General features: G+C 42.5%; 2 protein-coding genes and 1 gene segment (V, D, J or C); all 3 read right to left on the reverse strand.

Moving 5' to 3' along the window:
• Positions 1–16734, reverse strand: part of LOC131811715 (immunoglobulin lambda-1 light chain-like) — a 204189-nt gene that overhangs the window by 69273 nt on the left and 118182 nt on the right. The gene's annotated exons all lie outside the window — the stretch shown is intronic.
• The window catches only part of LOC131811716 (immunoglobulin lambda-1 light chain-like), a 209112-nt gene that overhangs the window by 50955 nt on the left and 141423 nt on the right, over positions 1–16734 (reverse strand). The window lies entirely within an intron of this gene.
• LOC131811713 (immunoglobulin lambda variable 4-3-like) overlaps positions 1–16734 on the reverse strand; it is a 158456-nt gene that overhangs the window by 45630 nt on the left and 96092 nt on the right. The window contains 1 exon segment of the V gene segment in view: positions 12737–13024. Coding sequence covers positions 12737–13024 — 288 coding nt within the window.

The following is a 16734-nucleotide window of genomic DNA, read 5'->3' on the forward strand; positions in this document are numbered from 1 at the left end:
CTTACAAAAAGGAGAGTGCAGGCTACAGTATAATGCATTCAAAAAGGGTCAGTGTCCAGAACCACCAGGTTCCTATGTATTTAGGAATCAGGATCGATGCTTCCTGCATCCCTATCCATGCAGTTGGGTCATCAGAGCAACAGGTGATGCTTCTGGTGCTAAATTCTGCTGAGCAGGCAAACCTTTAATTTTATTGTTATCACTGCTGTTTTTACCTCTTTTCCCTCATTCCAGCCTACATCGTCTGGAATTTGGTGTGGGAGTATTTGTAAACTAGCATAGTCTCTGGTTTGGTGAACTTGGGAAACTACTCATTCATACCTTCATCTAACTGCACAGGAAGAAGGTCCCAGTGTAGCTGAAAACTTTTCCTTGGATTCCCCCACTCACAGATAGGAGACTCCGACACCAGGATTAACTCACTGAGACCTCAGAGTCATTCTCATGAAAGAGACTCTTTAATGTTTGGTATCATTTAATGTGAAATGAGTATTTCTTACATGAGCTAAGCTTCCCTATTTCACAGTAGGTAAAGTTGATGACCAGAGTGGCTATCTTCCCAGGAAAATAGAGGAAAGTGGGTTGAGTCCAGGAGTGGAGACTAGGTGTGCTGGATTCAGACCCTGGACTTCCTGGGGCAGAACTTGAACAGGATGAGAGGGAGGGAGGGGCCAGGCTGGGCAGCAAGGCTTCTGTCCCAAACTCACTGCCATTCCCATCCTGGCTATTTGGATGTGCAGAGGCCTGGCCTGGGTCCTGCTGGCTCTGCTTTGCATTATTGCTTGGTTCTCTGTCTGTGCTCCCCCAAGCAGATGGGGGTTCCACTGATGTCCCGGCCATTCTATAGGGGGCACAGAGTCATCTGAAGTCCACAGTGTCTGAAGATCTGGGGAATGTGGGGCTCATTCTCAGGGTTTCTACTCCTTCAGCATCCCCTGAACTGAATTCAGGGTCAGGGTCATGCTCAGAGTATAGTGGGGGCTGAGCCTGTGGGCAGGCCCAGGGGCAGCACCCAGACAGAGAGTAGTGTGGGGAGCAGGAGAGGGCCCAGGCCACGGTGGGGACCGACCGCAGAGTTCTGTCTCCTGAGTCCCAGTTGGACCCTGGCCACCTTAAGCCTCCCTCATATCCTTACTTTTCCCCTTGAAGATGTTTCTTCTCCCACTGGTGGAGAGAATCCCTGTGCTTCTGGGTGAGTTTCATCAATCTGGTTCACGTGGAGTTGTGTTCCCCTCTTGGCCGCAGAGGGAGTTCTTGCCACTTTGTGTTTGAACATCGTTAAGCCTGGGGAAGGAAGGGGCATGTGGGGGCATTTCTAGTCCTGTTCTCATGAAATATGCACTCAGATTATTTCTTCCTTTCTCTCTGTGTGTGAAATACATTACAGAGTACATTCATTCTAATTATTTAAAGGATTCAGTTCATTTTCCCAGATTTTCTCTCTGTTACCTGTGAATGTTTCATGACTTACATTGTGGAGCAGAAGTGGGTGAGAATTGTCCTAAAACATTTCAGTGTCATTTCCTTTACTGGAGGTTTCCCATCAGCAGCAGCCACTTGGGTGTTGCTGTGACACTCAGTCTGATAAACCCTGTAATTAATCGTGGTGTTTAGAGCATTCCTGAATGTGATTAACACTGTCCCTTCAATATAGCATCTTTTGTCCCACGTGTTTTTTGTTCCCCCTTTCCATGTATCTTTTTTGGATTAATGCAGCATTTGATATGATTCCATTTTATCTATTTCCTCTGCTTACAAGCTGTAAGTTCTTTCTGTCTTATGATCAGTAACTTGCGATAGTCCATATTCCCATGATGCTGCCATGTCCCATGGACAATAAGCACCTGATAACATCTTTATGTGTCTCACCTCTCAACATATTCTCTGTGATTTTTCCTACATATTATTTCACCTCTGTTAGAAATTTCAACATAAATAGTTATTATATTTGTGTGGGCAGTGACATCATTTTATAAATTTTTTTCGTATTATTCGTATTATGTCACCATACAATACATCATAAGTTTTTGATGCAATGTTTCAAGATTCATTGTTTATGCACCACACCCAGTGCTCTATGCAATATATGCCATCCTTAATACCCATCACCAGGCTCACCCATCTCCCCACCCCTCTCCCTTCCAAAACCCCCAGTTTGTTTCTCAGAGTCCATGGTCTCTCATGGTTCATCTCCCCTTCTGATTTCCCCCCCTTCACTTTTCCTTTCCTTCTCCTAATGTCCTCCATGTTATTCCTTATGCTCCACAAGTAAGTGAAACCATATAATAATTGGCTTTCTCTGCTTGAATTATTTCACTCAGTATAGTCACTGCATTCCATGCATGTGATGCAAATGGTAGGTATTCATCCTTTCTGATGGCTGAGTAATATTCCATTGTATATATGGACCATATCTTCTTTATCCATTTGTCTGTTGAAGGGCATCTTGGCTCTTTCCACAGTTTGGCTATTGTGGACATTGCTGTTATGAACATTGGGGTACAGATGGCCCTTCTTTTCACTACATCTGTATCTTTGGGGTACATACCAAGTAGTGCAATTGCAGGGTCATAGGGAAGCTCTATTTTTAATTTCTTAAGGAATCTCCACACTGTTTTCCAAAGCGGCTGCATCAACTTGCATTCCCATCAACAGTGTAAGAAGGTTCCCTTTCTCCACATCATCCCCAACATTTGTTATTTCATGTCTTGTTAATATTTGCCATTCTAACTGGTGTAAGGTGATATCTCAATGTGGTTTTGATTTGAATTTCCCTGATGGCTAATGATGAACATTTTTTTCATGTCTGTTAGCCATTTGTATGTCTTCTTTGGAGAAGAAGTGTCTGTTCCTGTCTTCTGCCCATTTTTTGACTTATCTGTTGAGTGTTGAGTTTGAGAAGTTCTTTATAGATATTGGATATCAGCCCTTTGTCTGTATGGTCATTTATGAATATCTTCTCCCATTCCATGGGTTGCCTCTTTGTGTTATTGACTGTTTTCTTTGCTGTGCAGAAACCTTTTATCTTGATGAAGTTAATTTTTGCTTTTGTTTCTATCGCCTTTGGAGATGTGCCTGAAAGCAGTTGCTGTGGGCAATGTTGAGAAGTTACTGCCTATGTTCTCCTCAAGGATTTGAATGGATTCCTGTCTCACATTGAGGTCTTTCATCCATTTTGAGTTTATTTTTGGGTATGGTATAAGAGAATGGTCAAGTTTAATTCTACTGTCCAATTTTCCCAGCACAATTTATTGAGGAGACTTGTCTTTTTTCCATTGGATTTTTTTTTCTGCTTTACAGTGATGTACCTTTTTTTTTTATTTTAAAGATTTTATTTATTTATTTGACAGGCAGAGATCACAAGCAGGCAGAGAGGCTGGCAGAGAGAGAGAGAGGTGGAAGCGGGCTGCCTGTTGAGCAGAGCGCCCGATGCGGGGCTCCATCCCAGGACCCTGGGATCATGACCTGAGCCGAAGGCAGAGGCTTTAACCCACCGAGCCACCCAGGCGCCCCAGTGATGTATCTTTTAAAGAGATTTAGATAATGGGGCACCTGGGTGGCTCAGTGGGTTGGGCCTCTGCCTTTGGCTTGGGTCGTGGTCTCGGGGTTCTGGGATCGAGTCCCGCATCGGGCTCTCTGCTCGGCAGGGAGTCTGCTTCTTCCACTTTCTCTGCCTGCCTCTCCACCTACTTGTGATCTCTGTCATATAAATAAATTTAAAAAACCTTAAAAAAGAGATTTAGATAATAAAAAAAGTCTTATTATTTGTCCCTTTAGTTAGAATTTCTGATTTTTACATTGATTTTTAAAAAAAGATTTTATTTATTTATTTTCCAGAGATAGAGTGAGAGTGAGAGAGAGGGAGAGAGCTAACGCACAAGCAGGGAGAGCAGTAGGAAGAGGGAGAGGCAGGCTCCCTGCTGAGCAAGAAGCCTGATGCAGGACTCCATCCCAGGACCTTGGGATCATGACCTGAACCAAAGGCAGATACTTAACCAACTGAGCCACCCAGGCATCCCTTACATTGTTTTTATAGATTCAGATTCTTCCTGGAATCACCTCCCCTGCCTGAGGGAAGTCCATTTTTTAAAATATTTTATTTTTTATTTGACAGAGAGAGAGAACACAAACAGGGGGAGCAGGAGAGGGAGTAACAGGCCCCCTCCTGAGCAGGGTTCTTGATTCCAGGACCTTGGGATCGTGACTCAGATGAAGTCAGATGCTTAACTGACTGAGCCACACAGGCACCCTGAGGGATGTCCATTTACTGCTTGTGGTTTGGGTCAGTTTTTGATCAATTGTGTCAGTTTTTGTGTATGTGGAAATCTTTAATTTAGATTTCATGTTTGAAAGACATTTTCCCCACATGAAGAATAGTTTTCCCCTCTTTTCAGTAAAGGTGTTAATCCACTGTTTCTCACTGGATTTCTCACCATAACAAAATCTACTGGAATCCTTCTCTTCCTTTCCCTGAGTGCAGGGATTCTGTCCCTATGGATGCTTCCTTTTTTTTTTTTTAAAGGTTTTATTTATTTACTTATTTGAGAGAGAGAGACAGAAAGAGGGGGGATGCAGGCTCCCCACTGAAGAGGGAGCCTGACTCAGGGCTCAGTCCCAGGATCCTGATCATTACCTGAGCCAAAGGGAGATGTTTAACCAGCTGAGCCACCCAGGTGCCTCTGCACGACCTGTTTGTTAACATGAGCTTCTCTCTGTCTCTTCCTTTGTATCTCTCTGTGTAACATTTGAATACACATGTAGGTGTATATGAGATACATGCCCTGTTGGATCCATATTCTCTGGAGAATCCTAAACAAGGTGCTCTACCAGAGTTTTCTCTTTGTGGTTCAAATCTTTTGATTTTAATGTCTTATTTCAGGGTGCAAATCCTCACTTCTTAACTCATCAGAGTACCTCATGCCAAAAAGCCATCCTTAGGTACCATAAGAATGCGATAACATGATTTTTCTTTTCCTGTCATTTTTGCTAACATTGTCATATATTTTAGTTTTTACAACCATTATAAATCAAAATGTATTGCTATTATTTCTGCTTAAATAGTCGACTACTTTTTACAGACATTAACTATAACTTTTTTCTATTTATCCATATAGCTCTGATATCTGATGCTTTTTACATCTTTTCATAGAGTTACATTTCTCTCTGTCATTGTTCCTATGGGGCATCCTTTACTATTACTTGTAGGGAAAGTGTACAGGTGATCAGTTTTGTGAGGCTTGCAGTTTGAAAAGTTTTATTTTGTCTTCGTTTTTCAATGACATTATCACTAGGTAGAGATTGAGGTTGATAGGTTTTCTTCTTTAAGTGTTTTCAGACATTGCTCTTCGGTTTTCTTGCTCACAAGGCTTATAATGAGAAATGCACTACCATCAGGATGCTAGTTTCTCTGTAGGGAACATGACTCTCCTCTCTGGCTGTGAGAGTTTCTGCATCACTGGTTTGTAGTAATTTCATTACAATGTCTGCTGTGCTGTCTCTCATGTTCCCTGTTCCCAAGCTTCATTGAGCTTCTTGAATATATTGGCTTATGTAGTCACTAAAGTTTGAATATTTTTGGCTATTATTTCTGGAAATATTTTTTTTATTAACCACCTGCTCCCCATCTTCTCTCCCCTAGTTACTCTAATCACACTCTTTGGGCTGCATGATGTTATCTTAGGCACAGAGGTTTTATTCATTTTTTCCAGCTTTTCTCTCTCTGTTTCAGGTTTAACAGTTTTCATTGCCCTGTATTCACATTCACTAACTTTTACTTCTGTAGCATCAATTTTTCTGACAATCTCACCTGTGTATTTTTTTTTTAATTTTTAATTATTTATAAACATATATTTTTATCCCCAGGGGTACAGGTCTGTGAATCACCAGGTTTACACACTTCACAGCACTCACCAAAGCACATACCCTCCCCAATGTCCATAACCCCACCCGCCTTCTCCCAACTCCCCTCCCCCCAGCAACCCTCAGTTTGTTTTGTGAGATTAAGAGACACTTATGGTTTGTCTCCCTCCCAATCCCATCTTGTTTCATTCATTCTTCTCCTACTCACTTAAGCCCCCATATTGCATCACCACTTCAACATATCAGGGAGATCATGTGATAGTTGTCTTTCTCTGCTTGACTTATTTCGCTAAGCATGATACCCTCTAGTTCCATCCATGTTGTCCCAAATGGCAAGATTTCATTTCTTTAGATGGCTGCATAGTATTCCATTGTGTATATATACCACATCTTCTTTATCTGTTCATCTGTTGATGGACATCTAGGTTCTTTCCATAGTTTGGCTATTGTGGACATTGCTGCTATAAACATTTGGGTGCACGTGCCCCTTTGGATCACTACGTTTGTATCTTTAGGGTAAATACCCAGTAGTGCAATTGCTGGGTCATAGGGCAGTTCTATTTTCAACATTTTGAGGAACCTCCATGCTGTTTTCCAGAGTGGTTGCACCAGCTTGCATTCCCACCAACAGTGTAGGAGGGTTCCTCTTTCTCCACATCCTCCAGCATCTGTCATTTCCTGACTTGTTGATTTTAGCCATTCTGACTGGTGAGAGGTGATATCTCATTGTGGTTTTGATTTGTATTTCCCTGATGCCGAGTGATATGGAGCACTTTTTCATGTGTCTGTTGGCCATCTGGATGTCTTCTTTGCAGAAATGTCTGTTCATGTCCTCTGCCCATTTCTTGATTGGATTATTTGTTCTTTGGGTGTTGAGTTTGCTAATTTCTTTATAGATTTTGGACACTAGCCCTTTATCTGACATGTCGTTTGCAAATATATTCTCCCATTCTGTCAGTTGTCTTTTGGTTTTGTTAATTGTTTCCTTTGCTGTGCAAAAGCTTTTGATCTTGATGAAATCTCAATAGTTCATTTTTGCCCTTGCTTCCCTTGCCTTTGGCGATAGTCCTAGGAAGATGCTGCTGCGGCTGAGGACGAAGAGGTTGCTGCCTGTGTTCTCCTCAAGGATTTTGATGGATTCCTTTCGCACATTGAGGTCCTTCATCCATTTTGAGTCTATTTTTGTGTGTGGTGTAAGGAAATGGTCCAATTTCATTTTTCTGCATGTGGCTGTCCAATTTTCCCAACACCATTTATTAAAGAGGCTGTCTTTTTTCCACTGGACATTCTTTCCTGCTTTGTCAAAGATTAGTTGACCATAGAGTTGAGGGTCTATTTCTGGGCTCTCTATTCTGTTACATTGATCTATGTATCTGGTTATGTGTCGGTACCATGATGTCTTGATGATGACAGCTTTGTAATAGAGCTTGAAGTCCAGAATTGTGATGCCACCAGCTTTGGCTTTCTTTTTTAAATATCCCTTTGGCTATTCGAGGTCTTTTCTGGTTCCATATAAATTTTAGAATTGTTCGTTCCATTTCTTTGAAAAAGATGGATGGTACTTTGATAGGAATTGCATTAAATGTGTAGATTGCTTTAGGTAGCATAGACATTTTCACAATATTTATTCTTCCAATCCAGGAGCATGGAACATTTTTCCATTTCTTTGTGTCTTCCTCAATTTCTTTCATGAGTACTTTATAGTTTTCTGAGTATAGATTCTGTGCCTCTTTGGTTAGGTTTATTCCTAGGTATCTTATGGTTTTGGATGCAATTGTAAATGGGATTGACTCCTTAATTTCTCTTTCTTCTGTCTTGCTGTTGGTGTAGAGAAATGCAACTGATTTCTGTGCATTGACTTTATATCCAGAAACTTTACTGAATTCCTGAACAAGTTCTAGCAGTTTTGGAGTGGAGTCTTTTGGGTTTTCCACATATGGTATCATATCATCTGCGAAGAGTGATAATTTGACTTCTTTGCCAATTTGGATTCCTTTAATTTCCTTTTGTTGTCTGATTGCTGAGGCTAGGACTTCTAGTACTATGTTGAATAGCAGTGGTGATAATGGACATCCCTGCCATGTTCCTGACCTTAGCGGAAAAGCTTTCAGTTTTTCTCCATTGAGAATGATATTTACGGTGGGTTTTTCATAGATGGCTTTGATGATATTGAGGTTTGTGCCCTCTATCCCTACACTTTGAAGAGTTTTGATCAGGAAGGGATGCTGTACTTTGTCAAATGCTTTTTCAGCATCTATTGAGAGTATCATATGGTTCTTGTTCTTTCTTTTATTGATGTGTTGTATCACATTGACTGATTTACGGATGTTGAACCAACCTTGCAGCCCTGGAATAAATCCCACTTGGTCGTGGTGAATAATCTTTTTAATGTACTGTTGAATCCTATTGGCTAGTATTTTGTTGAGTATTTTCGCATCTGTGTTCATCAAGGATATTGGTCTATAGCTCTCTTTTTTGGTGGGATCCTTGTCTGGTTTTGGGATCAAGGTGATGCTGGACCCATAAAATGAGTTTGGGAGTTTTCCTTCCATTTCTATTTTTTGGAACAATTTCAGGAGAATAGGAATTAGTTCTTCTTTAAATGTTTGGTAGAATTCCCCCGGGAAGCCGTCTGGCCCTGGGCTTTTGTTTGTTTGGAGATTTTTAATGACTGTTTCAATCTCCTTACTGGTTATGGGTCTGTTCAGGCTTTCTATTTCTTCCTGGTTCAGTTGTGGTAGTTTATATGTTTCTAGGAATGCATCCATTTCTTCCAGATTGTCAAATTTGTTGGCGTAGCGTTGCTCATAGTATGTTCTTAAAATAGTTTGTATTTCGTTGGTGTTAGTTGTGATCTCTCCTCTTTCATTCATGATTTTATTTATTTGGGTCCTTTCTCTTTTCTTTTTGATAAGTCTGGCCAGGGGTTTATCAATTTTATTAATTCTTTCAAAGAGCCAGCTCCTAGTTTCGTTGATTTGTTCTATTGTTTTTTTGGTTTCTATTTCATTGATTTCTGCTCTGATCTTTATGATTTCTCTTCTCCTTCTGGGCTTAGGGTTTCTTTCTTGTTCTTTCTCCAGCTCCTTTAGGTGTAGGGTTAGGTTGTGTACTTGAGACCTTTCTTGTTCCTTGAGAAAGGCTTGTATCGCTATATATTTTCCTCTCAGGACTGCCTTTGTTGTGTCCCACAGATTTTGAACCGTTGTATTTTCATTATCATTTGTTTCCATGATTTTTTTCAATTCCTCTTTAATTTCCCGGTTGAGCCATTCATTCTTTAGAAGGATGCTGTTTAGTCTCCATGTATTTGGGTTCTTTCCAAACTTCCTCTTGTGGTTGAGGTCTAGCTTCAGAGCATTGTGGTCTGAAAATGTGCAGGGAATGATCCCAATCTTTTGATACCGGTTGAGTCCTGATTTAGGACCGAGGATGTGATCTATTCTGGAGAATGTTCCATGTGCACTAGGGAAGAATGTGTATTCTGTTGCTTTGGGATGAAATGTTCTGAATATATCTGTGATGTCCATCTGGTCCAGTGTGTCGTTTAAGGCCTTTATTTCCTTGCTGATCTTTTGCTTGGATGATCTGTCCATTTCAGTGAGGGGAGTGTTAACGTCCCCTACTATGATTGTATTATTGTTGATGTGTTTCTTTGATTTTGTTATTAATTGGTTTATATAGTTGGCTGCTCCCACGTTGGGGGCATAGATATTTAAAATTGTTAAATCTTCTTGTTGGACAGACCCTTTGAGTATGATATAGTGTCCTTCCTCATCTCTTATTATAGTCTTTGGCTTAAAATCTAATTGATCTGATATAAGGATTGCCACTCCTGCTTTCTTCTGATGTCCATTAGCATGGTAAATTCTTTTCCACCCCCTCACTTTAAATCTGGAGTTGTCTTCGGGCTTAAAATGAGTTTCTTGGAGGCAACATATAGATGGGTTTTGTTTTTTTATCCATTCTGATAGCCTGTGTCTTTTGACAGGGGCATTTAGCCCATTAACATTCAGGGTAACTATTGAGAGATATGAATTTAGGGCCATTGTATTGCCTGTAAGGTGACTGTTACTGTATATGGTCTCTGTTCCTTTCTGATCTACCACTTGTAGGCTCTCTCTTTGCTTAGAGGACCCCTTTCAAGATTTCCTGTAGAGCTGGTTTGGTGTTTGCAAATTCTTTCAGTTTTTGTTTGTCCTGGAAGCTTTTAATCTCTCCTTCTATTTTCAATGATAGCCTAGCTGGATATAGTATTCTTGGCTGCATGTTTTTCTCGTTTAGTGCTCTGAAAATATCATGCCAGCTCTTTCTGGCCTGCCAGGTCTCTGTGGATAAGTCAGCTGCCAATCTAATATTCTTACCATTGTATGTTACAGACTTCTTTTACGGGCTGCTTTCAGGATTTTCTCTTTGTCACTGAGACTTGTAAATTTTACTATTAGGTGTCGGGGTGTGGGCCTATTCTTATTGATTTTGAGGGGTGTTCTCTGAACCTCCTGAATTTTGATGCTCGTTCCCTTTGCCATATTGGGGAAATTCTCCCCAATAATTCTCTCCAGTATACCTTCTGCTCCCCTCTCTCTCTCTTCTTCTTCTGGAATCCCAGTTATTCTAATGTTGTTTTGTCTTATGGTGTCACTTATCTCTCGAATTCTCCCCTCGTGGTCCAGTAGCTGTTTGTCCCTCTTTTGCTCAGCTTCTTTATTTTCTGTCATTTGGTCTTCTATATCACTAATTCTTTCTTCTGCCTCATTTATCCTAGCAGTGAGAGCCTCCATTTTTGATTGCACCTCATTAATAGCTTTTTTGATTTCAACTTGGTTAGATTTTAGTTCTTTTATTTCTCCAGAAAGGGCTTTTATATCTCTCGAGAGGGTTTCTCTAATATCTTCCATGCCTTTTTCGAGCCCAGCTAGAACCTTGAGAATTGTCATTCTGAACTCTAGATCTGACATATTACCAATGTCTGTATTGATTAGGTCCCTAGCCTTCGGTACTGCCTCTTGTTCTTTTTTTTGTGTTGAATTTTTCCGTCTTGTCATTTTGTCCAGAGAAGAGTATATGAAGGGGCAAGTAAAATACTAAAAGGGTGGCAACAACCCCAGGAAAATATGCTTTAACCAAATTAGAAGAGATCCCAAATCGTGAGGGGGGAGAAAGGGGATAAAAAGAGGTTCAAAAAGGAAGAAAGAAAAAAAAAAGAAAAATGAAAAAAAAAAAGAATTTAAAAAAAATGAAAACACCTAAGAAAAATATAAAAAAGAAAAAAAATATATATTAGATAAACTAGTAAAAAATCGTTAAAAAAGAAAAAGGTAACAGTTAAAAAAAAATTTTACCCGAAGGCGAGAAAAAAAAACAAAAAATGAAAAAGAAAAAAATTAAATTACCGCAAGACTAAAAAAAATCACAGGGAGAAAGCCATGAGTTTCGTGCTTTGCTTTCTCCTCCTTTGGAATTATGCTGCTCTCCTTGGTATTGAAACCGCACTCCTTGGTAGGTGAACTTGGTCTTGGCTGGATTTCTTGTTGATCTTCTGGGGGAGGGGTTGTTGTAGTGATTCTCAATTGTCTTTGCCCCAGGCGGAATTGCACCGCCCTTACCCGGGGCCTGGGTATGTAATCCACTCGGGTTTGCTTTCAGGAGCTTTTGTTCCCTGAGCGCTTTCCGTAGAGTTCCGGAGGACGGGAACACAAATGGCGGCCTCCTGGTCTCTGGCCAGGAGGAGCCGAGAGCCCAGGGCCCCACTCCTCAGTGTGCCCTCAGAGAACAGCGCCCAGGTACTCCTGTCTGCCTGACCTCCGGCCGCGCTCCGAGCTCACCGAGCCTGCGACCGGTTCAAGATAACACCGAGCTGTGAGCTTACTGTTGGCTCCGTCTCTGTAGCCGGCTTTCCCGTTCCAATACCCATAAGCTCTGTGACACTCAGACACCCCCGATCCTTCTGTGACCCTGTGGGACCTGAGGCCACACTGAGCCCGCGTGGGCTTTGCCCCAGTTTAGCCTCTGGAGCGATGTCCCTCAGCGGAACAGACTTTTAAAAGTCCCGGTTTTGTGCTCCGTTGCTCCACTGCTGGCCGAGAGCCGGCCCCTCCCCCCCGGGGTCTATCTGCCCGTCGCTTTGGATTCACTTCTCCGCCGGTCCTACCTTTCAGAAAGTGGTTGTTTTTCTGTTTCTAGAATTGCTGTTCTTCTTCTCTTCGATCTGCCAATGGATTTGCAGGTGTTTGCAATCTTTAGATAAGCTATCTAGCTGATCTTCTGCTAGCTGAAGTAGTCTCAGCCTGCTACTTCTCCGCCATCTTGACTCCTCCCACCCACCATGGTTTTAAGACTCTCTGCCATACCTCCCTTGGGGACCAAATGTTTCCTTGAAAACATTCAACACTTGCAAGAGTCCTGTTATGCTTCATGATGAAATTATTTTGATGGTATTCACTCAACCAACCTCCTTGGTAAGCTGAACTCTGAGATCTCTCTGTCCATTTCCTGAGCAGAGACCCATCATGGATGCTCAAGGTCTGATGGCTCAAGCTTTCTTCTCAGACCAGTTACTGTCTCAGGTTCATTTTCTTGTCTGGGCTGATCTGATCTTTCTCAGAAGTATGGGAAACAAAAGAGAATGTTCTGTTGTCAAAATGACCTTAGTTATTCCCTGTATCAGTCTCTCTGTAATATTGTTTTGGTATTTGGTCAGAGTTACAGGGTTTCCAGGGAGAGGCAAAGGTCTCAGGGCCCTGGAGGGGGCATACAGCCGTTCCCCCTGGATCCCATGGGGAAGAGGAGAGAGAGAGTGGGAGGTTTTAGCCTCACTTCCCCTTTGTGCGTATCACTGTGGCTTAACCGTCTTGGCCATCGATTGTATGGCTCTCACCGCAGTAATACTCAGCTTCATCCTCAGACTGGATGTCGGAGATGGTTAAATAGCGGTCAGCCCCAGAGCTGGAGCCTGAGAAGCGATTGGGGATCCCATCCCCCTTGCTGTAACTTCCGTCACTATTAACCTTCATCAAATACCGAGGGGCCTTCCCTGGTTCCTGTTGATACCAAAGAACATAGTAATTGCTGTGCTCCCTGCTCAGAGTGCATGTAAGCTTGACTGAGGCTTCCAGGGAGGCATTTGCTGATGGAGGCTGAGTCAGCACAGGCAGAGCACAGAAACCTGGAAACAAAACACAAGAATGATGCTGAATGTACCAGACACTGGACAGTAGTCCCTGGAGATTGTGTCTGGAAGGAAATGCTAAGGAGGTGGAACCCAGACCTGTAGAGAAAATGAAGGGCAGGATGTAGAAGGGAACCCAGTCCATGGTGGGGAGAACTTCGTAGAAGTCTGCTCTGAATCTCCTGCTGGGACTGAACTCTCCAAACTCCCATCTTATCCTCTTGCAGCTCAAGGAAGGAGGGGCATCAGATGCAAATCCACTTTCCATTCTTCAGTAGGTCTGTGGAAGCTTTTGTCTAACCCCTGAGCTTCAGTGCCTCATGGTAATTTCCTTAGGTCAGAAGAAGGAGCAGGTGTGGGTTTCTAGAGTGGAGAGTTGATTCTGCACAACACAAGTATCATCAAAGAAACCATCAGTTATACTTTTGCACTTGAGCATGGACCAGGGGATTTGAACTTACTGGGGTCTCAAACCAAGACCCACAGTAGTGCCCCCCGGACCCGTGGGATGAATGTCACCCTACATGTAGTGGTAGTTTAACAAAATGACTACTTCTGAGCCCTCAGTAGGTGCTAAACCTATTGTAAATGTGTGCAGTTTCCACTGAATGAGTCATAATAAAAATAGTTGCCTCAAGGCACAATTTTCCTCCAGTCTTTTAAAAGAAAAATCTAATGGTGAGACATTAAATGATTTTATCATTCTCATTTGCCAAGACAGTGATGAATAAGTCAAGTTTCCAACCCAGGAGACATCCCAGAGCCTGCCCTTTGAATCCCCTCTCTGCACCGACCCTTCACCATCCTCCCTCTGCCCTAATCCCAAGCCTACTGAGACCTTCTGGTCTTCATTCTCTCTCCTTTATTCCAGTCTACATCCTCCCAGGCTCTGTTCTGAAGAGTGCTCAGATCTTCATGGTGTTGCTGTCTCTGTTTCCCAAAGAAAAACAGCCTGCTGGCTGTGAGTCTATACTGTAGACACAGTTACCCTAAGGAAACCTTATGCATTTAACCTGCTCTATCCATGGCTCCTACAAGGCATGAAAACCTGTGTACCATCAAATGTGGGTAAACCCAAAAGAAAAGTTTTGTCGTTCTGGGGTACCCAGCAGATTTCAAAGACATTGCATAAAAGATAAGGTAAAAAATATTTTTATATGTAATTCATATTGATGTGATAATATTTTCAAGAAATTGATCTAAACAAAGTGTACTATGAAAACAAGTTCTGCTCATTTCTTCTCTTTTTAAAAATGTGGCTACTAGAAAATTTTAAATTACTAATGTGGTTGGAATTTTATTTCTGTTGGATGGGCTGCTCTACAAAGTCCCAGTAGCTGTCACTTGCTTTTGAAAAAGGAGACAGAACTTTCTGGAGCATTAAGAAGGGACCATTTCTTAGCCTGAAAGCACAGAAGTCCATGGGTTGGTGATGGAAACCAGGGATTTTGGGGTCCGAAGACTTTGGTTTGCTGCTTGTTTGGCCACTTTCTAGCTTTGATCTCAGGCAAGTTACATATCCTACCTGCCTCAGCTTCTGCATCTGTAAATTGGTGTGATCATCAGAATGCTTTTTTGTAGCGTATTCATGATTAAACAATTTAATAAGTGAGAAGTCCTTGGAATCATGCCTCATATGTGGTAAGCACACATAAATCTTTCCTCCTTCTGCTCCTTTTAATATCCTTTATCTTTTTTAAAAAAAGATTTTTAAAATTTATTTATTTGTCAGAGAGAGAGAGAGAGAGTGCACAGGCAGACAGAGTGGCAGGCAGAGGCAGAGGGAGAAGCAGGCTCTCTGCTGAGCAAGGAGCCCAATGTGGGACTCGATCCCAGGATGCTGGGATCGCAACCTGAGCCGAAGGTAGCTGCTTAACCAACTGAGCCACCCAGGCATCCCAATATCCTTTATCCTTAAACATGATATAAAGTAAAGTCACTGGAGTTTAGAGGATGGGTGGAAATTATGGAAACATAACAAGTCTTGGATTTTGACATTTAAAATTGGCAAAGTTTCCTGGCAACTCTAAAATCTCTCTCTCTCTCTTCTCTCTTTCTAACACACACACACACAGAGAGAGAGAGAGAGAGAGAGAGGCCCCCAGAGGCACTATCCCTTGCACAGGTCACAAGAGGCACATCGTCTCAGGCTGTCATCCTCCTCACTGGGTCATGGGCCCAGGGATATGGTCCTGGTTCTCCAACAGAGACATTACAGGATGTCCCAGCTGAACTAGATCAGAACTACGTCCTGCTTCTTTAGACCCTGTGATATGTGTCATGTGATCCCCATCATCTCACTAGAGTTGGTCCTACCTGTGATGTCCTAGTTCTGGGAGGGAGAACCTAGTTCTGCAGCTACTACAAACCTGAACTACATAGGTTGCCAGTCAGTGTGTGTCCTCTGGCCTGACCATAGAGTGCAGCACAGAGGCCTGGGTGGGCAGGAGAGGGGTGATGGGCCTCAGGGTTGGGCTGGTGGCACTGAGGGAAGAGAGACTCAGGCAGAGAGACTGGGGCTCCTCACACTGATCCCTCTGGGGGATCAAATGTATGTTTGAGTCTTAACCTCCAGCATCTCTCACTGGACCCTGATTTCAGGATAGGATCTTTGCAGATGTAATTTGTTAAATTAAGATGAGGTTGCACTGGAGTAGGCTGGGCTCTAATCCAATTGGACTGGTTTCCTTATGAAACAGAAAATTTGGAGAAAGATTCTGACAAGGGAGACCACCCTATAAGGTAAGAGCAGAAATCTACAAGACCAGGAATGCCAAAAATTGCCAGAGAACCACCAGGGGCTATAAGAGAAGGATGAAACTGATTCTCCTTCACAGCCTACAAAACAAAACAAAACAAAACAAACAAACAAACAAAAAAAACCAACAAATCTGCCAGTCCCTTGGTCTCAGACTGCTGATCTCCAGAGCTGTGAGAAAATACATTTCTGTTCTCATCTCCTTCCACCAAGTTTGTGTGGCTCTGTTCTCTCAGCCCTAATAAACCAATGTAGTGACCCATAAGAAGTCTGATTTCCCCACAGCAGCAGCATGGCTGGGCTCCTTCCAGTTGCTTTAGTCTCTGTTATCACAGCAGCAAGGGAGGGGCCTCAGCCAGGTGCTTTCCTCTCCTCGAGTGTCTGATTCTCCTCCCCAGAGGCCTACCTCAAGTCCTACAAGTAGTACAGAGTCTGTCCTATAACCTAAGGCTCCTGCTGGGATCCCACCTGCCTGGGGTCTGTCTGGGGCTGCCTCAGGGCCTTGAAAGAGCCTGGCCATCAGGCTTACCTGGTTCCTCTGGGACATGCAGACAACACCTGATTCAGGGAAAGGTGATCCCGTGGCTTCCTTACTTTCCTCCTCCTGCTTCAGTTCCCCTCTGTATCCCCCACAGACACCATGATCCCATCCTTGGCATGTCGTCAGAATGGGAAACTCTCTCTCATTCTGAGGTTTTTTCATCACTTACAAAAGTGGCTGCTTACCTGTTAAACAAACACCTGCTGCCAGAGATTCACCAGGATTTCTTGTCTTTTTACGCATGCTGTTGTCTCTATGACTGCCTCCATCCCACAGCAGACCAGCAATTGGCATTGTCAACTATTTGTTTCCTTTTAATTTTTTCATCAGTCTTTCATGGGAACATATTAAAAGGGCCTGAATCCATGAGAAACAACTTCAAGGACTGTGATCTTGTGAGGATCCACA

This window comes from Mustela lutreola, chromosome 11, assembly GCF_030435805.1.
Source record: "Mustela lutreola isolate mMusLut2 chromosome 11, mMusLut2.pri, whole genome shotgun sequence".
Lineage (NCBI taxonomy): Eukaryota > Metazoa > Chordata > Mammalia > Carnivora > Mustelidae > Mustela > Mustela lutreola.